At 34.9% G+C, this 24,231-nt stretch overlaps 4 protein-coding genes and 1 pseudogene across 5 annotated transcripts; 1 reads left to right on the top strand and 4 right to left on the bottom strand.

Annotated features, from left to right (window-relative positions):
• LOC114181222 (uncharacterized) lies at positions 1 to 4,375 on the bottom strand (annotated as a pseudogene). Its single transcript, XR_014994610.1, has 3 exons — positions 4,218 to 4,375; positions 2,094 to 4,112; positions 1 to 1,146 (listed from the first exon to the last, which is right to left on the bottom strand). The product of XR_014994610.1 is annotated as an uncharacterized LOC114181222 (transcript).
• On the bottom strand, positions 46 to 1,047 carry LOC114180901 (uncharacterized). The gene has a single exon (XM_028067196.1). It carries the CDS (start codon positions 1,045 to 1,047, stop codon positions 46 to 48), a length of 1,002 nt encoding a protein of 333 aa, XP_027922997.1.
• Positions 4,376 to 4,755: 380 nt separating the features above from the next.
• On the bottom strand, positions 4,756 to 5,910 carry LOC114180900 (pentatricopeptide repeat-containing protein At2g40240, mitochondrial-like). The gene has a single exon (XM_028067195.2). It carries the CDS (start codon positions 5,863 to 5,865, stop codon positions 4,828 to 4,830), a length of 1,038 nt encoding a protein of 345 aa, XP_027922996.1. The 5' UTR covers positions 5,866 to 5,910; the 3' UTR covers positions 4,756 to 4,827.
• Positions 5,911 to 10,633: 4,723 nt separating this feature from the next.
• Positions 10,634 to 19,071, bottom strand: LOC114181953 (uncharacterized). The gene is made up of 12 exons (XM_085672664.1): positions 18,931 to 19,071; positions 16,232 to 17,667; positions 15,151 to 15,158; positions 14,642 to 14,823; positions 13,984 to 14,044; positions 13,785 to 13,883; positions 13,062 to 13,156; positions 12,604 to 12,717; positions 12,423 to 12,490; positions 11,889 to 11,999; positions 11,293 to 11,524; positions 10,634 to 10,898 (listed from the first exon to the last, which is right to left on the bottom strand). The coding sequence occupies exons 2-12, from the start codon at positions 17,566 to 17,568 to the stop codon at positions 10,788 to 10,790; spliced, it is 2,418 nt and encodes an 805-aa protein (XP_085528790.1). The 5' UTR covers positions 17,569 to 17,667; positions 18,931 to 19,071; the 3' UTR covers positions 10,634 to 10,787.
• A 1,988-nt stretch (positions 19,072 to 21,059) lies between these two features.
• On the top strand, positions 21,060 to 22,846 carry LOC114180395 (4,5-DOPA dioxygenase extradiol-like). Its single transcript, XM_028066704.2, has 3 exons — positions 21,060 to 21,435; positions 21,965 to 22,335; positions 22,479 to 22,846. The coding sequence occupies exons 1-3, from the start codon at positions 21,199 to 21,201 to the stop codon at positions 22,672 to 22,674; spliced, it is 804 nt and encodes a 267-aa protein (XP_027922505.1). The 5' UTR covers positions 21,060 to 21,198; the 3' UTR covers positions 22,675 to 22,846.
• Positions 22,847 to 24,231: the final 1,385 nt, after the last annotated feature.

Below are 24,231 nucleotides of genomic sequence, written 5' to 3'. Positions count from 1 at the left end.
TGAATATTAAAAGTTATGAAAGGTTATCATTAGAGTGAATATTAGTTAGTGTTTGTTTAAATATTGTATCAAAGGCTCTTTGTGAATGCTATTCCAGGATTCCCTCTTGTTATGATCCTTTTCCCTCTCTTTTGAACTTTCTTTCTCTTTTGGAAGATCTTTCCTCTCCCTCTCCAATTTTTCTACATCTTTATCTTCCTTGGCAGATTCTTTGTTGTCACCACTATTATTGTTAACTGGTGTACTGCTTCTGCGATCACTTCTCTCCTTTTCCCTATCCCCCCAATCCCGATGCTTGCCATCCTTTCTTTTTCTTTCTTTAAACCTATCTTCACTTTTAGAATCAATTTTGTTTTCTCCAACAGCTTCATGAGTTTCCAAACTGTCCCTTTCTTCTGCCATTGAACTGCCCTTTCCAACTTCTGGTGTATTGCCACGTGATGCATGCCAAGAATCCAAACTCCCACCAGGAGTATCAGAAAATCTCTTCCCCCTATACTCCTTTGATTCTTTCCAATTCAAGTGGCTGCTGCTGCTTACCATACCATAGCCATCCTTATCTGTCTTAATGTCACCTTTCGAATCATTATGACTATCTCGTTCATATCTGACATCCTTGTTGTCATCTCCTCTGGCATCAACTCGTGCATCTTTTTCACTTTTAGCAATCTGAGAAACCCTTCTGACTTCACCATGCAATTCCTTCTTCTCAGAGTTCATATCACGATTCTCAAACCGGAGATCCCTACTCTCCTTGAAATCCCTAGATTCTATCCTGTTCTCAGTTCCAGTGGGATGATCTGTATGAGAATCATTTGAAGATGATGGCATCCGATACACTGTATGAAGAGGAGATCTTCTATCTGCATCACGAGATTCAGTACGGAGTGTCTTTGCCACCCGGGAATCCTGACCCATATCATACGGAATATGGTGGTCATTTGAAACAGATGGCATCAACTTGGAATATGTACCAGAATCTGGATGTGGATGCTTTGAAGACTGATGAACAGAATCTTCATGAGACCTCTTAGGCACCCCGCTCATAATGAAAACCCAACACGGTTAGAAACCTCAAAAGAAAGCAATCCGACAGCAAAAAAAACTCCTATCTCTGCTGTCCACACATTCCACAGTAGTCAGTAGCTGCAAGCCAACAATGGAAACAATATAACACCACATTAATTAATCACACCAAAAACAATTTTGAAATGCATTCAAGTTCAACGTATGTAAACACGACAAAGAGAAATAATGACTGAAGTCAACGAGAAAGCAACCGACAAAGCACATCCCCAACACAATCAACATCAAATTAACACACATACCACAACATCCCAACACAATCAACATCAAATTACACATACCACGACAAACATAACACCACATTAATTTATCACAGCAAAGGCAATTTTCAAATGCATTCAAGTTCAGCATATGAGAAACACGACAAAGAGAAACAATGACAGAACTCAACGATAATGTAACCGATCAAGCAACATCCTCAACACAATCAACATCAAATTAACACATACCACGACAAACATAAAACCTAATCAGAATTAATATTTTATAATGTCCATATATAACTTATCATGCCAAAAACAAATTTCGTATGCCTTCAAGTTCTACTTATCAGAATCACCACAAAGAGAAACAATTATAGAGAAGTCGCGCCACAATAACAAATGAAGCAACATGATATCAAAATTAACTGATGCCACGACAAACATAACTTAATAAGATTTTTGTATTCTTAATCAAACACAGCATTTACATGCAGTATAAATATAATTACAACCCTAGAATCAAGTATCGAATGCCAATTAGCCAGAACCAAAACTTAAATCTCTCACTCACTCACACACACATAATCATCCTCAACAACAACAAAATCTCTCCTCACGCACACACGTCATCATCATGAGCAATAACATTATCATAGAACTCAATACCAAGCGACCTAGTTTCCAGCCAAAAAGCCGAGCATACAATTAGAAACACTGTCAATTTCAATAGAAAACCTCCAAACAACTTAAAGAAAGGGAACACCTACTGAAGAGGAAAACTAGATAAGCATAAAGAAAACTCACTAAAAATTTCCGTCTATTCTATTTCCTCAATTTGAACAACATGATGGAAATTGAAAAATGTTGAACCATCTAAACACTAGTCAACATCACTCCTACATAAGTACAGAACATATGGCCTTCAGGTAAAAGGCAAATGTCTTAACCTTGTGCACCAATTTCACCATCCAAGATTGCATGCCTAGTTAAAACAATCTCTTTTACAAGATTTCTGTAAGTGAAAGGTCTAACAACCCCTCGCAAAAATAGCTCTGGAGGAATTCTGCTTCTCTTAATCCTTTTTCTCCATTTTCCAATCCCAATATACTTCCACTCTTCTGGACTCACCTTTGCTCGCTTGCCTCTCAAGGCAGTTTCATCTCCATCTACTGAGGGTGTTGTCTCTTCCTCTACATTGTGCATCATTGGTTGCTTCTTATTCAGCTTTTTATTGGTTTCAAGAGCCTTCCTCGCCAGATTTTCCATTGCATCCCCGCTACTTAATGCTTTTTCAAACTCCTCGTTCCAATTAAAGTCAGTCTCATTCTCTTCCATGGCCTCATATTTGCCGTCTTCACCTTCTTCCATGTCCATATATAGATCTTGGTTTTTATACGGATCAACATCATCATCATCATTCAACTCCTCTTCCTCCTCCTCGTCATCATCATCATTAGCGACGTCATCACTACCTTCATCCTCAATCCAATCTAGAATCTCAGTATCATTAGGGTCATCAACAACAGCATCATCTTCTTCATCAGGAGCATCACAACCCAGCTCCATCTCTTCCAACTTAGCCTTCCACTCCTTTGTATATGGATGTAACAATTCCAAGGGATGGTTTTTCAACAAAAACTCCAAACATTTTGACTTTTTCTGATCACTCAATTTATCATATGCATTCACCACATCATCGACAAATGCCTTTTGATTCACCTTCACAATCTTACACAATCCGCCATAGTAAGTACACAACTCAACACTACCATCATCGTTTTCCAACTCAAAAAGAAAATCCTGTTCTGTTTCGGGGTTAAGTTGTTGAATTAGTGGCTTGAAAAAACCATCTTGTGGCTCAAACCTACACTGAACACCGGCTTCTTCACATATATAATATCAGGTCTCATCCATGCAGCACATTGCCCTATCGCCGACCTAGCTTTGTTCCCAAGTCTACCCATCAAGTTCCACTTATCTAATCTCTGTTTACCTGCCTCAAGTACTACTTCACAAACAAGAGTCCATTGCTCCCACGGAAGCTCTGAAAGTCTCCACCTTGGGTGCCTTACAAATACCCAAAAATACCTTAATTTACTTTGATCCAGCTGCTTCACCTTTTCTCCATAATCTTCAGCCATTTCAGCTTGTTCAATTTTCTCCCACTCCTCATGGTCCCTCACTTCACTGATTAGCGTCACACACTCATCCGTGATCCCTCCACGAACTGGATCGCCCACAACAACCCCACGCCAAGAGTAGGGTCCATATTGACCATACTTGTACCAATCATAAGGATGACGCAAATTTGGGTCATCCTTCTCCATGAACCGAACCATTCGATCATACCCGAGGCCAATTTGTTGGAGCTCATCCTCAGTGAAGTTATCAGGATAATTCCCACCACCATGAGGGTTTTTTAGCCTGTAGAACAGAGACTCCGCATACTTCTTGGTTCTTGCGCTATTAATGCGCCTCCACCGACTCCGTAACTCTGCAGCGCCTTCAATTCGACCACCAGAGGAGCCATCACCACCAGACTTCTTGCTACGACCAGCGTAACACCTCAGGTCCCTTATTTTGCCCGGTGAATTCCGCCCCAAAATTGAGGATTCACTTCCTGGTTTGAGAGTTTGGGAGAGTGATACAACTGAAAAGTGTATGTGTAAATCGAATTTTAGGTTTGGTGTTTTGTGAAAAGGCTTGTGAAAAGGCCTGAGAGGAGAAAGTTGAAGGTATGTAGAAGATGGGTTGAGTGTTGTGGGCAAAAAATCACTTTTAAAATCCCTGAGATCCATCTAAAAAATCACCGACCACCAATAACTAAACACATAAACAATTGCAAAACAAATTAGTTTTTCAAAGAATCATCTAAAAAACAACTAAACAACTACACTAATTCAATGTTTAAAAAACGACAATAATTACCAATGAGCCCAGACACGGCAACGGTTTACGTTCCTCTTCCGAAGCCTCTCCGACACGGACACGGTGGTGGTGATACGGTCCGCTCCTTGGACACGAGTGCCGCTGAAACCACGATTGGAGACCTAGGCACAGAGACGACGGTGGTGATATGGGTTTCGAACGACGCTCCGGTCGGAAATGCAACGCGTGCCGGCTGTCTGAACAGAAGAAGAAGGAAACGGTGACTGTTTGAAACGCTGCTGCAGCTGTCTTAGATAAGCAAAGATAATATCAAATAAAATATATAACAATTTAACAAGTATTCAAATACAATCGTTAATTGAAATATTACGATTAATTGATTATTTCAATATTTAAAAAAAAAAAACTACATAAATCTTTTCTATTTATTTAGAAAGTTGCTTATAATTTTAGTGCTTTTTATTTTCATTTTCAGCTCCATTTATATTATGTTCTTGAATAGAATTTAAGTCTAAGTTACTTTTATTCATTTTATTAATGCAGGATTAAAAACATAAACTAAAATTCGAGAAAGAAATGAAATGAAGAGAAAATAATTAAGAAGTGCTGAAAATAAACAACAAAACATTGTGCTTGGACTTTTTTCACACTACACTCCATTTCCTCCTTCTGCAATTACAGCATCAACCCTTGCACCATTTTCCTTTCCAGCATTCGTTTTATAGAAATCTCTGAGTTTATAACCCATTGGCACACCCCTTTGCTTCATTTCCTCCAAAATTGACATTGCTTCTTCAACCTTCTTCAAATTCATCAACTTGCTAGCCAAAACACCAAGAAGCTGAGCATCCAACAATTTATCCCTCCCAACAAAACTCCTCACATACCTCATAACATCTTCATAGCACTTCATTCTCAAAAGGGCCCCAATAACATACATGTGCGTTGAGTACATCATGTACACTCCATCATCCACCATCCTCCTCAGTATCACCATTGCACCATCCACCTTCCCCGCCCTACACGCGCCCAACACCAACGCGTCGAACGTACGCGAATCCGCCGCAATACCCTCTTCCTCCATTTTCCTCAAAACTCCGGCCGCCTCGTCAAACTCTCCGCCGTAACAGTAAGCCTTCAGAAAAAGGTTGTAGCCTATCAGGTCCAGCCTAATACCGAACTCAGCCATTACATCCACCACGCGCCACGCGTGGTCGAGGGACTTCTCCCTTGTGAGGAAGCTGAGGATGGGGTAGAAAGTGCACGCGGCTGGTACACAGACCCCACCACGCGCCAATGTCTCGATCACTCGAAGCGCCTCCTCCGTGCGTCGGATCTTGCAGAGGCGCGTGACCAGCAAGTCGAGCGCGTTGCGGCGGGTGATACCTCCATTGAGATGGGAGACGGTTTCTACGAGCTTATCGATGATGGAGGGAGAGCAATTAGAGTGAGTTATGAAACTGAAGGTATGTTTGCTGTTTTTGAAGCCGTCTTGGACGCGCTTGTTGAGGACGTCTCGGAGAGCACTGTAGTCGCCGGAGCTGAAGGCGTCGGCGGCGAGGTCATCGTAGTATGCAACGGTGGGATTGTCGGGGAAGGGTTTGGTAATTAGGGTTGTTGCGAAACGACGACGTAGATAGGAGAGGGATTTCAGAGTTATGTTTGGGGTTTTGCGGAAAAACAACATCGTTTGTTGTGTTTGTGATTGTAAACTGAAGTGAAACTTGAGAAATCTACACATTTGTTATTTTAAACCATCACATAATTTTTTAATGTTATTTTTATGAAATTATGTATATTTTTAAACGGTGTTATTTTCACATTGTTTTGATTAATTACCCATAAAAATAATAAAACTTTAAAAGCAATAAATTATAAAAATTATATATACTTCTAAAACTATATTATTTTAGTATAATAAAAAAATATTAAAAAGTTGCGCTTCCCCTGTTTTGGCCAGTGAAATGAGAACGGTATCAGCCTTTACTAAATTTATATAATTATTTTATCACATATTAACAAAGTTATTTAATTACTAATACAATGATAAAGAAAGATGTAAAATTTGATTTTTGAAAAAAAAAAATGTAATTCTGTTTCAGTACACCAGTCATGAGTAACTGGTGACTACTAACAAGTAAAACGACGCGTTTGAAACTGAGAAGGTCGTGAAATTTTGCCACTGTTCTCTGCTTCATTTCAGAATTTCTCACATACACAATAAAGTTAGGGTTTCACAATTTCGTATTTCCGTTCACCTCTTCACTGAGATAGACAGGGATTTCTTCGCGCTTTCCTGCCGCCACTTAAGAAATCGAAAGACTACGAGACAAGGTACGAGGATTTTGTTCCCTTTTCCTTTCTCATGTCCAATGTAAAAGAAAAACAAATCATTAATTTTTGTCTGTTTTTGCATCCGGGGCTCTTTGTTATATATATACTTTTTAATTGTAGAATTCTTAGTTCCATTGGGGTTTTTGAATTTCTGTTTATTGTTGATAAGTTGATATTTTTATGATTCCGGGACTCTATTGTCTGTGTTTTGGGAATTTCCCTTTTGGTTGGAGTTTTAAATGTATACGTACTTTGTTTCTTGGTTGCAATGCTGTTGTATGTTAATTGTTAGATTATGCGGTGGTTTGCAATTGGCATCGAGAATTTGAGACATGATTTGCATGCACATTGATTGATGATGTTTGCAGTGGCAATGACTTATGTGGATGATGATGGTTCTTCTGGCTCTGGAGATGATGTAAACATATTGGATGGACACAAGCGTCAGGCTGGCATGGCATTGAATTCTTGCGGTGGCCGGAAGAGGGGCCGGAAAGCTACCGGAGCTGCCATAGTGGATGCTATGCTGGAGATAGTGACTGCTTCAAAGATGAGGGCAAGTGCAATCGCGAAGAATGAGGAAAGGTTCTCTATAAACAAGTGCATCAAAGTGTTGGATGAGATGCAAGGTGTTGATGAGGGGATTTACTTTCTTGCTTTGGATTTGTTTGAGGACCACCCTAATGCCCGGGAAGTTTTCATCTCTCTTAAAAACGATTGCCATGGTTGCAGGGCAAATGTGGTGTTTCCTCTAGTTGAATTGTTTGAGAAAATTTCCCATATTTTATTATTAAAAACTGCCCTATACTTTTGTACTGCTAAATCGACTGCAAGGGATGATGCTAGTTAGTGATTTTACTTCTTTGATTTTGTGCTTAATGCCTATATTACCGAGTTTGAGTTTGGAATTTTGAACTAGATATATCAGAGAGATGTTATCTTTACTATTCGTACTCTTGAAGTTTATCTTTACAGATACACCAATCAGCATGGATGATGATGACATTGACCTAGAATTGGATGAGATGGAACTAGTTGCTGCTGCGGCTGGATTCTATTACTATAGCTGTCTGACCAAACAACCTTCACGTGGTTTATCACCTAGGAGATGTGAATTTATGACAGAAGTGCTCAATGGGCATGATGACCTTTGTCGGGAAATGTTGCGAATGGATAAGCATGTATTCCATAAGTTGTGTGATATTCTCCGTCAAAGAGCCCTGTTGCGTGATACTTCTGGTGTGATGATAGAGGAGCAGTTAGCAATATTTTTAAACATCGTTGGTCATAACGAACGTAATAGGGTGATTCAAGAACGCTTTCAACACTCCGGTGAAACCATTAGCCGGCATTTTAATAATGTCTTGAAGGCTATTAAGTCATTGTCGCGTGAAGTTTTGCAACCTCCTCAGCTCACAACGCCTCCAGAAATTCACAATAATGCTAGATTTTATCCATATTTCAAGGTTACAATGATCTCTGATCTCCTTCACCTTAAATATTCAACTAACTAGTGTTTACTGCTTGTGCGAATTTATCTAACCTCTCCCTTCCACCTCTATTTCAGGATTGTATAGGAGTAATTGATGGTTTGAACATTCCTGCACATGTTCCAGCCAAAGATCAATCTAGATTTCGTAACAAGAAAGGTATCCTGTCTCAAAATGTGTTGGCAGCTTGCACATTTGACCTGCAGTTTATATTCATTTATCCTGGTTGGGAAGGCTCTGTCACGGATTCGCGAGTGTTAAGGGCAGTCCTTGATGACCCAGACCAGAATTTCCCTCAAATACCCCAAGGTTTGTTTGTTAGTAATAGTATATCTCAAGATTTGGGTTCATTATCTTTCCATATTAAACATTGTACTAATAGTAACTTAATGTACTTTTTTTTCTTTGGATTTATTTCATAGGAAAGTATTACCTTGTTGACAAGGGATATTTAAATACAGAAGGGTTTATTGCTCCTTTCCTAGGGGTTCGATACCAGCATTATGAGTTTAGAGGTGCTAATCAATTGCCAAGAAATGCAAAAGAGTTGTTCAATCACAGGCATTGTTTTATGAGGAGTGCTATCCTTAGGTCATTTGATGTGTTGAAAACTAGATTCCCAATCCTTAAACTTGCTCCTCAGTATTCCTTTCAGATTCAGCGCGACATTGTCATCGCCGCATGTGTTCTTCACAATTTCATCCGCCACGAAGAAAGAAATGACTGGATATTCAACAGTGTTGGGGGGTCTCCGGTGGAGGAAATGTCAGATCTTGATGAACTTCCTGATGTGCCGATGCTTTCTTCAATAGAAGGACAACTTGCATTCTCATTGCGTGATTCAATTGCTGCATCTATGTGGGATGATTTCTTGACTAAATGGGATGAGTGGTGAATCATAATTGCTGGAAGAGGTGTCATAGCTTGGTGACTGTGGTTTTGTTGCAAAGGCAGCCACAGGACTTTTATCTTCTTCCATCTTAATGTGATTTAATTTGATGTTATGGTCAATGCTCAGTATTTGGTGAGTAACTTGAAATTTTGTATAGGCTCTGTATATCTTTGTCAAATAATAGATTTATTGAAATGGAATTACGAAGGTTGCTTTGTTTAGATTAGAATATTTCTATGGAGGTATATGTTATAACAGCATAATGCATTCCTAGTTTGCATTAACAGATGCAAATGCTTTTGGAAAATTTTATTTTGGTGAATTACAGACATATACATATTTAATATTATATATTCCCCATTTACATTAATTTAATTTTATCAAACCAACAAAGTAATATAAACTGATATTATAAGGTTGTTTGGAAGGGAGGGTGAGAGTATTTGTATGTCAATAAAAATACATATATAAGCTGATTTTATGATATTTTTACCTGTGAAATAGTTTTTGCTTATTTGGATATATATTTTAATTTGAAATGAAAAAATAAATAAATGAAAGTATCAAGAGTGAATATTAAAAGTTATTAAAGTTGATCATTAGAGTGAATAATTAGTGTTTGTTTAAATATTGTATGACTGCAAGAAAGAAGTTTAAGAATTGAAAGCTAAGTTTTATTGTGAGAGGTGAAGATTAGTAAGTTCTTTAGTTTCATTTGACCCACAGGCATTCATTCTTACAAAAAGAAGTTAATTTTTTCTTTTTTTTTTCTCTCGGCCAAAGTAAATTTTGATGTCAGTATCTGCACCATTTATAAGATTTATTTAGTTAGTTATATAATGTGGGGGGTTTTATTTGGATTTATGTTTGTGTCCTTTTGAGTTTGAGCATTATTTTCAAGGATTTAATGATATACACTTAAGCTCTTTTCACAATTCACTTATATTGGTCTAAATGCTTTTGGGCTTTCCCTCTTTAATATTTTATTGTTAAGATAAATAGTATTTATGTATTGGTTCAGTAAAAGACACAAGTGTTTATATGTCGGGGGATAATTTTAAATCAGGCAATCTTATAAAATGTTTTTTTTTTCTTTTCATTTCCTATTATATCTTTAAGAACAAGAAAATGTTTGGTGAAAACAATTGGCATCGTTTGTTTTGTCTGTAATAATCCATGATAGTATTGCCGTGATAAGGGTCTCTATTCGGTTCAACTATGGATTATGCAAATAGATTTGAAAAGAAAATTTAATATAATTTGTATTTCTTTTCCTATTAAATTTAACCGTATTATTTTGTGTATGTTGAAAACTGATCACTCAGATATAATAATCTCAGCTATCTATTTAACCACCAACTATTCTACTAATTACGAGAACTAGAAGAAATCACCATGAGTATAATAAACAACCTCAATGAGTAAACCTCCTTTTATATAAAATTGAATTAATAATATCAATTCCGAAAATTTTCAAATCTGAACCTGTTCTAAGTGATTTGACTCACTAAATTTAAAAAAGAAAATCTAGCAACGATATTTATTGAAGGTCTTGTATGTTTGTGTGTGTACTAATTTTAACTGAAAAAAATCATTTGTTTTTTCTTTTTAAAAAGTTATGGAGAATCTCGTGCATCATACCTATGGATACAACTTATACCACAAATGATACTTCAACCTTAAATCTCAAGATAACATTCACAACAATGGGACACAAAGGCTCCTGGAGTCGATTAAGAAAAATTAAACATTAAAACTTTTTATTGAAAACTAAAAAACTATTTTAAGTTACATGAGAAAGGTACTAAAATTTACTTTTTAATGTTAAAAGTACACATGCATTACATCATGGCAGCACCCTATCCCCCTTTTGAAACAAAACATGACAATGAACTAATTCATTGACAAGAAATGTACCCGAGCAAGGGTATATTCCTTTCTTCCAATCCAAACACCAGTTTGGGACCACTGTACATCTTCCCAGTCCAGGCTTTCTTCAAGCACCTGCATCAGAAAATGCAGAATTACGATTTTCAGTATAGTTCTTTTTTCATTATTATTTTTTTAAAATAAAAGCTCATGCTAAGTATTAATATTTACTATGACATCTCAGCTAAGCAAATACTTTAAAATACATCTATTATTTGTCATCATATAAAAAATATTATTAAAAGAAAAAGAGAAAAGAACAAAAAACATGAAGGACCTTTGCATTCTGCAATAAATTACAATAACATTATTATTATATGTAACAAATAGAGCGATTGAGCATATGTTGAAGTAAACCAGTTATGGTTTACAAATAAGGCCTTGGAATGTATGCGGAATAGAGAGTGTAGTAGTTGGTACAATGTTCACATGCTCATGGAAGAGAGATGAAAGATTGGTTCGAACAAACCTCCACGTGTTCAAGAGGAAGAGGGATGCCAATCAACCGCATCACTTTCTGGGGCAGAGGATTCTTACATCGAGACCATCGAAACACATCAACCATGACATGATCAGAATCAGCTTTGTCACCATTTGTTGGATGGTGATGGTGATTTTGAGACTTCTCTGTATCTGGGTCATGCATCTGACTTGCTGGTATAGCTTTCACCATCTTTTCTCCAATAAAACAGAGCTCGTATCTACAAAGATTAAGACTCATTTAATTACAGTTTCATGACTTCAAGAGCCCTTAGATTTGAAGACAAACATGAAAACCGACTTCCGTGATCAAAGTGGATCCTTAGAGTTTGATAAATTAAACGGAATATTTTATTGGAAAGAGAATAGAATAAAATAACACTAATAACAGTGAAAAATTGCTCAAATAGATATATTAAGCAATAATAAAAAACAGAGTGACACAGACACAGTCCAATATTGTTTCACATTGATAAGAACATTGCAATAACTCGTGGCATATGGTCCCTCTAAAGGGACATCAAACGTGAAGCCCATAACACAAAGATCACACATTTTGGTCAAGAACTTCGATGTAAGAAATACCTGCAGGAGTGTGTTTCCAGATACAGAACTTCTCCCTTCTTTAAACGAGCGGAGGTATAGAGTGGCTTTTTTAGACCCTTGTCAGCAACAATGCTTATACTATATTTGATCCTGACAAATATTATAATTAATACATATTAAAGACAAGATAAAATGCGAAATAGAACTGCATTCGTATCTAAATGAGAAAGAGTACGAAACATTTGGACCTGTTTGTTTTGAAAAAATATATTCTCATTTCCCATTTTCTCAAATAACCACAAAAAAACTACCTTGTTATCTTTACGTATCCCATTTTCAAACCTTTGTACATGAAATAACCAAAAGAAAATACAGTAGCATTTTAGTAATGTGTGGAAACAAAAAACCAAACAGGGAAAGTCTTACCAAACCAAGCTCCAACGTAATGTTTGAAGATGAGATATTTTCATATATTACAAAGATACCACATACTAGGATTTGATAGATTTTGCTCCAACATAAAACATAAATCTATTATATTAGACTTTAATTCGCCAACTAATACTAGCATACCAAGGTTCATTGCAAAGGTTGTACTGTATTGTAACTTCACGTACAAATCTTTGTTGCCGCAATGCATTCTGAAGAACAAAGGCCATGGGAAATAAGATGAGAATAGAATATGAAATAACTATTAATTCAGCAGTCAATATGAAAAGGTTTGTCAATTAAAAGATAGGGATACTGGACAAACCGAAGCTGCAGCCCTAGTAGTCATTGTCCGTTCAACAGCTACTGGTGCAAGGGTAGGTTCAATGGTTGAGGTATGCGTAAGGCAGGGTTCAAGATCAATAGTTCCACCTCCTTTCTGGAGAGAAAAGAATAAAAGCTAAGAATTTAAATATACATGCATTTACACAGTCCAATTGAGAACGAACATGCTTGTATAAAGCAGGTAACAACGTGATGCAAAGTGCAAACTCAAAGCACAAGCACCCCTTTACATCCCGTATATAATGTCCTCATTAGAAGAACATATTATATTTGAAAGAAAATGCCATTATGTTTGAAATGGAAAATAGTGAACTAAATTATTTGAAAAACATCAATAGAAGATGATGTTTAAATGAAGAAAATATATGACTTCAGGGGAAAATGTTCGAAAGGATGAGGAAAGAAGAATTTTACAGTTTGTACGACTTTCCTTATTACCTTCACAATGCAGCACCGCTCAACTTTATAACTACAACCAATTGCAGCACCCCAAGCACGGGATCGAACATTGTTTCTCAGGGTTGATATATAGCCTGATGTTATACACAAAATATCTAAAAGATTATTTGAACAGCTTCAATGGAAAAATTGAATATAAGACTGCAAAATCGAGAAACCAACAAAACTACCCCAGTTACCCACAGTAATGAAGACTAAATGTATGTGTGTGTGTGTGACGCACACACAATTAATACAGTCTGAAGTAGCGCTTCAAGCACTAAGCAGATAAGCCACTGATTGGTATTTGTACCAAGGAAAATTAAGTTTCAAGACTTAAACAGGAATAGTAAAATAGTTTCTATTCTAATTCTTTCTATTTAATTCTTTCGCTGGTACACGTGTCACCTTTTAAGATTTAGAACCACCATGGAAACTCAATTTACAATGGTCAATCGATCTTAAGATCAGCACATGAATTCAATGTTTACATATTCTGAAAAGAAAACTACTAAACCTTTCAAAATTACTCAATGGCAAACCCCAATTCAACTGGGATACTTCGATTATTTATCATATACATCACGTAGGACACTTATTGTAAACTTATTCCCCGTTATTACTTCAAGATCACTTAGATGGAATTCAATGTTATTTAACACAGAAACACCTAGGTACTGTTAGATAATGAAGAGTGCATCTTTCTGATCTATAAGGACATACAATCTTGTGGAGGTAGCACTCGAATGGTTGTGCGCAACTCTTGTACAGCCACGGGAGGTGGAGAAGCTGTTGGGCGACAATAACCTGTATGCATGAGAACTATGCAACAAAAATTTAAAATCAGTACCGATTTCAAACATGTCAAATTCCGTCATTTGCAATCAAAAGCTATTGCAAGCCTTTTCACATTAACACATACCAGCAACAAGATCCGAGTCATAAGTGTAAACATCGGTCCCCCACAGCTGGCCACCTCTAACCTGAACATAATAATGTATACTCTCAAAGATAGGTATAGCATCAATAACTAAAGCATATATAAATTTCATACCTTGAATTTCAAATTTAAACATACAATATGGTTATGTAAGTAAATAAATAAAAGACTTTCATCTCATCAAATCATTTTATTAGCTTAAGTACTTCAACAAATTTCTGCAACAGGAAAAGCAATCATAAAAGGGGGACTATAAAAGTTGCTTCCATTGCAGGAACAACAACAAACGAAAGGGAAACTAGAAAAACGTTGAGAGGGAAAAGGACATAAAAATTGTTTTTTATGAGATAAGTGCAGAAATAATTTCACGAACATCAGCCTTCATGAACCAAAGTCCTCAAACTTCTCTTTAACAAGTAACAAATAAAACACACATAACTCACTAGGTAAAAAATACAACAGAAGCCAGGAATATACGAACAAAAGAGAGCAAAACCTCAACAAAGACTTCACCAGCAATAAGAAAGAAGCAGCAAAAACAATCATCAATGTAAAACACACACAAAAAACCTAATACTCCCTCCCCCAGCCCCCAAATGCACTCAACTATCAATTTTATATCAACAGAGTTTGATCTCACTTGACGGTTTGTAGCGGTGACATTCTCAGCTGGTATACGAATTTCAAAAGTAGGGCCACTTTTAGAACTTTCACTATTTTTTTCCACTTGAGATTGAGATAATTCATATTCCTTCCATAACTTTATCAGTTCTTGCATGCTTTCACCAACTTTATAAACAACAGAAGATACTTCTGCTTTACCTGAAATATCAGAACTCACATATAATATAATGAACATGAAGAATAGAAAGATATCTGCCTCTGATCCTTTTCATTCTATCAACAACTACTAACAAATGACAGGTGCATTGCACATTATAATGGTACTATCACACAATGACATAACACAACAGTAAAAAGGAAGTGTAATAGAAGATGAGCCAATCTGAAAGGAGAGAATGCATCACATAAGCCAATGGGCCAAGTAGAGCAATTTCTGTCAAAAACCAAACTAATTCATGGCATGCAGGCACAATTCTATGACAAGTCAAATTCGTTGAGCCAGGTAAAACAAAATAGCCGGGGTACCTTGAGACCTGAAATATAAATGAAACAGAAAACTTGTCAAAAGAAAAACAAAAATGGGAGACAGTGGGCTATACATCTAAAAAAATTAAAATGGCAGCAATGAGGTATAATTCAAGCAGGAATCAAAACTTCAATATGAATACGAGAAGAAACCAATATCAAGATCTCTTCAATGTGCAATAGTAAGTTAGTAACCAAATTCACACATATTCTTAATCTTCAATCAAAATTCTTAAGTTTAAAAACAACTAGTACATCAACAACCTGAATTTCGATTTAGCAAATAAACATATTAGTTGCCTAACTGTCTTCAACTAAATTTCTCTCAATCAAAACTGGATTTTGTGGAACTCATTCCTTCAAAGGTCCAAGCATATTCAATGGTTTGATGATACACATACAAATGCACAAGTGTATTCCTCCAAGGCCCAAATATAAAAAAAAAAAAAAAAAAAAAAACTGATAGCATTGTGAGAGAACGATAGAATCTGGTATTTTTCAAAGATATAGCGGAAAAAACTCAAGGAGCAAGCTCCTGATTACAGAGCATAGCAACAGTAAAAATATAAAACACTAGTAAGGAAAGAACAAAGAATACAGTTAATGTCCAGCTGACAAATACACCACTATTTTCTTGGCTGATCTAATGTTAAGCTATTTCGAAGGTGCTTAACTTACACCAGTGCTTTCTTTGCTGACACATACTATTAATGTTAAGCTGTTCATCCACAGATTCAATTGTACTTCCTAAAAAATTAGCTGTTCATCCACAAATTCACTTGTACTTCCTAAAAATTCAGGCTAGTAAAATACACGAACAATAATTGGGTATCATTTGCTACCAGTCAAAAATGTTAAGAGGTACACATTAGATTATAGTGTCCTCCCAAATGCAATTCAGAAAAGGATTAAAAAAATTATCCAGCCATTCTAAATTTGTTATAGCACTCTGAAGCCTATCTTCTATAACTACATGATCACAGGGAATAAATTCAAAATATACTTTAAATGAAAAGTACTTATTGAGCAAGTTACAAGTTATCACACAATTAACCAAGAAAAGTGGAGGAAAAAAACATACTCTTCATTCTCAGGGGCATGAGCATGGGATCTAAAACGAGCCTCCCGATTGGCCACCTGCGGGCTTCCCCTTGATCGATGGATCCTTTTACGATGTTGAACATTATAATTATGAACTTCCCTCTCCTTTTCTCCAGACCCTTCCCCGTGAACAATTCCATCTTCTGATTGTTTGTCAATTTTACTGCGCTTCTCAGGCCGATCTCCCTGTAAATCAGCATCCCTTTCTTTCCTCCTCTCTCTAGCTTCTCCATCAACATTTTTCCAGCTATCAACATCTTTCTGTTTCTTCTGTTCTGGTAAAACATTTTCTTGCACAGTACTTTTTGCTGATCCATCACCAAGTTCCATGTCATCATTCAAAGCCTCTTTGTCAATGCTATTCCAGGATTCCCTCTTGTTATGATCCTTTTCCCTCTCTTTTGAACTTTCTTTCTCTTTTGGAAGATCTTTCCTCTCCCTCTCCAATTTTTCTACATCTTTATCTTCCTTGGCAGATTCTTTGTTGTCACCACTATTATTGTTAACTGGTGTACTGCTTCTGCGATCACTTCTCTCCTTTTCCCTATCCCCCCAATCCCGATGCTTGCCATCCTTTCTTTTTCTTTCTTTAAACCTATCTTCACTTTTAGAATCAATTTTGTTTTCTCCAACAGCTTCATGAGTTTCCAAACTGTCCCTTTCTTCTGCCATTGAACTGCCCTTTCCAACTTCTGGTGTATTGCCACGTGATGCATGCCAAGAATCCAAACTCCCACCAGGAGTATCAGAAAATCTCTTCCCCCTATACTCCTTTGATTCTTTCCAATTCAAGTGGCTGCTGCTGCTTACCATACCATAGCCATCCTTATCTGTCTTAATGTCACCTTTCGAATCATTATGACTATCTCGTTCATATCTGACATCCTTGTTGTCATCTCCTCTGGCATCAACTCGTGCATCTTTTTCACTTTTAGCAATCTGAGAATCCCTTCTGACTTCACCATGCAATTCCTTCTTCTCAGAGTTCATATCACGATTCTCAAACCGGAGATCCCTACTCTCCTTGAAATCCCTAGATTCTATCCTGTTCTCAGTTCCAGTGGGATGATCTGTATAAGAATCATTTGAAGATGATGGCATCCGATACACTGTATGAAGAGGAGATCTTCTATCTGCATCACGAGATTCAGTACGGAGTGTCTTTGCCACCCGGGAATCCTGACCCATATCATACGGAATATGGTGGTCATTTGAAACAGATGGCATCAACTTGGAATATGTACCAGAATCTGGATGTGGATGCTTTGAAGACTGATGAACAGAATCTTCATGAGACCTCTTAGGCACCCCGCTCATAATGAAAACCCAACACGGTTAGAAACCTCAAAAGAAAGCAATCCGACAGCAAAAAAAACTCCTATCTCTGCTGTCCACACATTCCACAGTAGTCAGTAGCTGCAAGCCAACAATGGAAACAATATAACAACACATTAATTAATCACACCAAAAACAATTTTGAAATGCATTCAAGTTCAACGTATGTAAACACGACAAAGAGAAATAATGACTGAAGTCAACGAGAAAGTAACCCGACAAAGCACATCCCCAACACAATCAACATCAAATTACACATACCACGACAAACATAACACCACATTAATTTATCACAGCAAAGGCAATTTTCAAATGCATTCAAGTTCAGCATATGAGAAACACGACAAAGAGAAACAATGACAGAATTCAACAATAATGTAACCGATCAAGCAACATCCTCAACACAATCAACATCAAATTAACACATACCACGACAAACATAAAACCTAATCAGAATTAATATTTTATAATGTCCATATATAACTTATCATGCCAAAAACAAATTTCGTATGCCTTCAAGTTCTACTTATCAGAATCACCACAAAGAGAAACAATTATAGAGAAGTCGCGCCACAATAACCAATGAAGCAACATGATATCAAAATTAACTGATGCCAGGACAAACATAACTTAATAAGATTTTTGTATTCTTAATCAAACACAGCATTTACATGCAGTATAAATATAATTACAACCCTAGAATCAAGTATCGAATGCCAATTAGCCAGAACCAAAACTTAAATCTCTCACTCACTCACACACAAAATCTATCCTCACGCACCCACGTCATCATCATGAGCAATAACATTATCATAGAACTCAAAACCAAGCGACCTAGTTTCCAGCCAAAAAGCCGAACATACAATTAGAAACACTGTCAATTTCAATAGAAAACCTCCTAAACAACTTGAAGAAAGGGAACATCTACTGAAGAGGAAAAATTAAACCCAATTTAGAGCAATAGCAACTGTAGATTAAGAGGTTTCACAATAGCAGTTCGTGAAGTTAGAAAAATCGGCATTATCAGGTTACTCAATCAAATACAAATTTCAAATTCTCACTATCCAACTCAAACTCCGGGGCGGAGAAAATACCAAAGGAAACAGCTGTGTAAAACAGAATAAGCAAATTAACGAAACATCAATAACAATTTACACGACATTCGAATGTGAGCGAAATAGAAAATAGGGAAATCGAACAGCACGAAGATGGAAGGAAGCGCATGTGAAGGGAATTGAAGAGCGAAATGCAAATGCAAATGGAAGTGAAATGGATTGAGAAATTGGAGCAGCGAAAGAGTAAGAAAACCCTAGAAGTTGTAGAGAAAGAGTGTTTTGAGATAACCTGAATTGTCGCGGAGCCTCTTCTATCGGAAGTGTGTGTTGTGTGTGGCTTTTGAAGTTTTGTGTTGTGTTGTGTGTTTATGTGAGACTGTGTTTGAGACTCACTAAATGATTGCTTCTGTATCGGGAGGATGCAACGCCAACACCAAACAGAGAATGCGGAAAAATTAAGAAAAAAATAAATCATTTTAAAATGTTTTTATCGAGATTTTTATTTATTTTTATTTAAAATCAGTGAAAAAAATTATCCGTACTTATAAATATTATAAGAAAAAAATATTATTGTAAAAATAATATCCATCACAATTTGATATATTAAAGTTATTTTAATCAAAACCTAATTCTATAAATCACCTTTCATATCTTTCTATAAAATTTTAGATCAAGAATTATTGTTTCATCATATAAATGCAATCAATAAGAACGAATTAAATTACTAATATTAGATAGAAAATAACAACATGTACTCATTTATAATTAAGAACAAAAAAATATATTCAATCTCAAAATAGTAACTTCATAATGTATATACAAATAAAATCATAATAGTAAGAACACGGTAGCTTCCCAACTATTTTTCTGTTTGCTCTGATTTCTTTGAATTACATAATTATCACAAACACTCCTAATAATACTTTTACAAATGGAGGAGGAAAAATAAAAGAAGTTGAACTAAAATTCAATATTTATCTCTGTCCATTTGTAAATTTCATATTAATAGTTTTACGTATTATTGGGATGCGAAAAAAAATTGTATCCGCTACTATAATAAAAAACTAAATTATCCATGGATAATCATTTAACTACAAGAGTTTGTCTGTAAATTTTTATTACCTATAAAATCACCCACTAATTTTATTAATATTAAAAAATAAAAATAAAATGAAACTGAACACATAATAAGTTTATCTATGGAAAAAAAAATCATAAATAAAACTAATTAAACCACAGATAAAATGAAAAGAAAAATATATTTAAAACAAAAATGTCAAACCGCCTTCTCTCCCCATCTCTCTGAAACCTAACTCCAAATCACTCAAAACCTCCATTGTAAACTCTCTCCAGAGAGACATCTACATTTATGTCGACTTAAAGGCCTCACATCTATGTTACCTCCACCATCAAAGTCAGCCAAGAAGGTGTTGGAATCATAGTATAAGTAAGAAATAAATATTGTAAATTGATATCCACAGTTAACAATATACGAGTATGTTTCATCCGCATTTTAAGGAGACATGTACGAATATCATAGTAAGCATATCCGTAGATATCTGTATCCGCTATACTATAATTTAAATTAATTAAAAAGTTAAAAAAAACATGTTTAAAACATTAACCCATCGATTTTAAATGGTTTTAAAAATTATACATTTCTTTGTAAGATACGTTGTTTAGATAGATTATTTGAACTTTGCTTGAAATCTATGAATATTATGTATTATATTTTATTTGAATTAAGGATTAAAATATGTTGTTAAATATTTTATTTTATTCTTTTATAAATACTCACAAATACATGTAGATTTTAATAAAATATACAAGTACTCGTATAACAAATACATAAATATGAAAACGAATACAAGACAAATGCTTATCTAATAAATAAAGTAAGATGAGTTATTGTCCGTACTCCATTCGTCTCGCTCCATCATTCTTCATCATATGTCCACTTGGGTGAGGTCGTTACTTTCGTGCTAAGTACGATGACATTGTTAATAAGGATTAAAATTGCCTTTTCAATGACAAATTACTGTTAATCTAGAAATCATTAGAAAATGGGGCATTTTTTGAAAGTTCCAGATTGTTGTAAATGTCATTATATGCGTGAGATCAACGACAAAAATCGTATATGTTCTTAGTTTTCCTTTTTGTTAAATTTTTTTATCAACTATTAACAAATTGTCATCCAAAATTACGTGTGCCATGACAACTACATTAAGAACTTTAACTTTTTTCTTTAAATGTTACCGAGTACTATATTTGTGCCAGGCTTCTCCAAGTTCTTCTTCACAAATGTTTCTGACCGTTTGTCTTCAAAAGAAACGTTTAGATAATAGAAAAACAATTATAACAAGAATTATTTGTTTGATTTCATCACAAAATGTTGGCTGGTCAAATCAAATATCATAAACATAGACTCGGAAATATAATAAACAAAATTTTTCTTTCTTCTTTTTCTTCTTCACATCTCTTTAAATTGATTACTTTCTATCTATGAACAAAACAGAAAGTGTTTGATTTGATTGAAGAGAAGAAGAAGAGTGATAATATGGGGTTGAGATTGAACGAAACATTCTACCTTTCGCATGGATCACCAGCTCTGGCCGTAGATGATTCCATTCCGGCAAGGAAGTTCTTCACTTCATGGAAAGAGCGGTTTCCGGCGCCACCCTCCGCCATTCTCGTCGTCTCGGGCCACTGGGACACTCATGTTCCCACTGTCAACGTCGTTGACCGAAACGACACCATCTACGACTTCTATGGCTTCCCCGAATCCATGTACAAGGTTTGTTTACTGTTGTGATTCATAGGTTAAAGTATTCTCTTAATCTTTCTGTTTGCTTAATTTTCTCAAAATTTTATCTCTTCATTATTCTAATTTTTTATATGTTCTTTAAAATCTACTCTAACGAAATTTCTAAACCTAATATTATTGAATCACATATTAATATTTAGTCTCACATTCAAAATATATATGTTTTGTTAAAAAAGTTATGCTTAAAGTCAACAAAATTTAAATTGTCTTTTTGAGGTTAGGTTAGACTTAAAATCAATTGCATGAGGATCATCCAAAACTTATTTTGATGAGATTTATTGTTTATTAGACTTATCGTCATCAGATCACTCATTAATATATAATTTCACATTCAGCGTGTACATAATGTACATGTCTCGACGTGAAAGAAGTTAGACTTATGTCAATAAAATATAAATTGTTTTCTGATAATATAAATCAAACATACACTATTTTCTTTCTCACATTTTGGTCTTCTCCTACTATTTATCTAGTTTTTATCTTGAACTTGTGTTGGTAGTTGAAGTATCCAGCACCTGGGGCACCACAGTTGGCGAAGAGGGTGAAGGAGCTTCTGATAGGATCAGGGTTTGAGCAAGTGAACGAAGACATGAAACGTGGGCTTGACCATGGTGCATGGGTGCCACTTTTCTTGATGTACCCAGAAGCAGACATACCAGTGTGTCAACTCTCACTTTCATCCAACAAAGGACCCACTTACCATTATAACATGGGAAAGGCTTTGGCTCCTCTCAAAGATGAAGGTGTTCTTATCATTGGGTCTGGGAGTGCCACCCATAACCTCAAAGCAATGGGGCCTCGTAATAGCCCACCTGCTCCATGGGCTCAGGCTTTTATGACCTGGCTCAAAACCTCTCTTCTTGAAGGAAGGTAATGATTTTCCGCAATTTATTCCTTCATCCCCATATTTTTCTCATGCTAGATGTTTACACTTGATCCATAAGTGCTTAAAACTAGTTTTTGAAGTGGGAATAACATGCTTCTTAGTTATGCATTTGAATCCATGAGTGTAGGTACGAGGAAGTGAATGAATATGAAGAGAAGGCCCCATATGCAAAAATGGCTCATCCCTACCCAGATCACTTCTTGCCACTGCATGTGGCCATGGGTGCTGCGGGTGAAAATGCAAAGGCCAAAGTTCTTCATGATAGTTGGGATGTTGGTTCTATTTCTTGTGCTTTTTTTAGTTTTACAACTACTAACACTTAATACCATATTCTTCCTTGTTTTCTTCATATATATATATATATATATATGGTACAAAATGTTCAAATTACAACAAATACATTGTTGTGATCAATAAGAACATGTGATGATGTGAACTTGGTGTTTGTTTATTGTAGTATCTCCTTTCACCTCTTCCTGCTTATTTACCATTTTTCTTCTCTTACATACTCTTTAATACTAGAGTGTAATATTTTTCATAGCAATATTAATTCTAAATAGTGAATTAAATATGTTTGTAATTTCTTTAAAATTAGTAAGTTTTAGCTTTGATTCTTATAATTCTTTTTTTTAATTCCTGGAAAATTTTAAATAACTATTTTATTCCTTATAAAAGGTGTAAATTTAGTTTTTTCTCCTAGAGAAATGTTTTTCTTTGATTTTTATTTTTTTAATTTCTAATATTATTCATTTTAAAATAAATAAGTAATATCTATTTTATAGATTTTGGAAGTAGTTTTTAAGTGCCATATGTTGATATTGTATAACAACATTAATATACATAACTTGCCATTATTTGTTTAACACATGAGCAATTACTAAAAGAAAAATGTTTTTTTTCTATAAACAAAATTCATATGTAATGCATAAAATATATAGGTAATTAGATTTGCGGATTACATACGAAAAAAATCTAATATAATATTGTTGTATGTAAATTCACATTTAGAAAAAATTTCATAAGTAATTTTACATATAGATTTTTTTAGTAGATAATGAAATTTGTAGAAAAATTTATACTAATTATTTTGTGTGTTACTCTAGGTGAATTACACAATAAAAAATAACTTATATACGGAATAATCGGTAGATAAATTCACTCAAAATATATATATATATATATATATATATATATATATATATATATTGCATCCAGAATAATTCGTAGATAAATTACATATAAAAAAAATTATAAATAATATTGGGTTACATAATAATTTGTAGGTAATGTAGAGTGAATTACATACAAAAATCTGTATGTAATATTGTATTTTTTAAATTAAAAAATATTTTTTTTCTCTGTTTTTCTTTTACATTTCCTATAAATAAATTGTAATGAAAATTAAATTAAAAAAAATAATTTAAAATCAACAATTCGTCCAAATTAAAAATCTAAGATATAATCTTAATCAAGTTGTAACAAAACATAATTTAAAATTACTAACATAATTAATCCAGAAGTGAAAGATTCTATGTGTTTTCTTGTTAATAAGGAGCTACTGTGACGAAGAGTGCCGCATTGATGCTGACATGAATTAATCATTTCAACTTTAGAAGGATTCAAAACTAACTAAAATCAAAAGCAAAATAAAAAGTCACTTATTTAACATAAAAACATTTGAAAGTGACACGTTACTTGAGTTGATTTCATCACAAAATGTTGGCTGGTCAAATGTCATAAACATAGACTCGGAAAATATGACAGACAATACAACACGTTAGATAATAAAAAACATTATAACAACTAGCGTTCACACCCATGAGTTATACATATTTTTTAAATATATGTATATTACATTAATAGGTGTTAATAATATAATA

The sequence above is a fragment of the Vigna unguiculata genome, chromosome 4 (genome assembly GCF_037176805.1).
Source record: "Vigna unguiculata cultivar grain cowpea cultivar isolate G323 ecotype 2 chromosome 4, ASM3717680v1, whole genome shotgun sequence".
In the NCBI taxonomy this organism is placed as follows: Eukaryota; Viridiplantae; Streptophyta; class Magnoliopsida; order Fabales; family Fabaceae; genus Vigna; species Vigna unguiculata.
The sequence above is the reverse complement of the archived record's forward strand: the minus strand, read 5'-3'. Positions and strand labels throughout refer to the sequence as shown.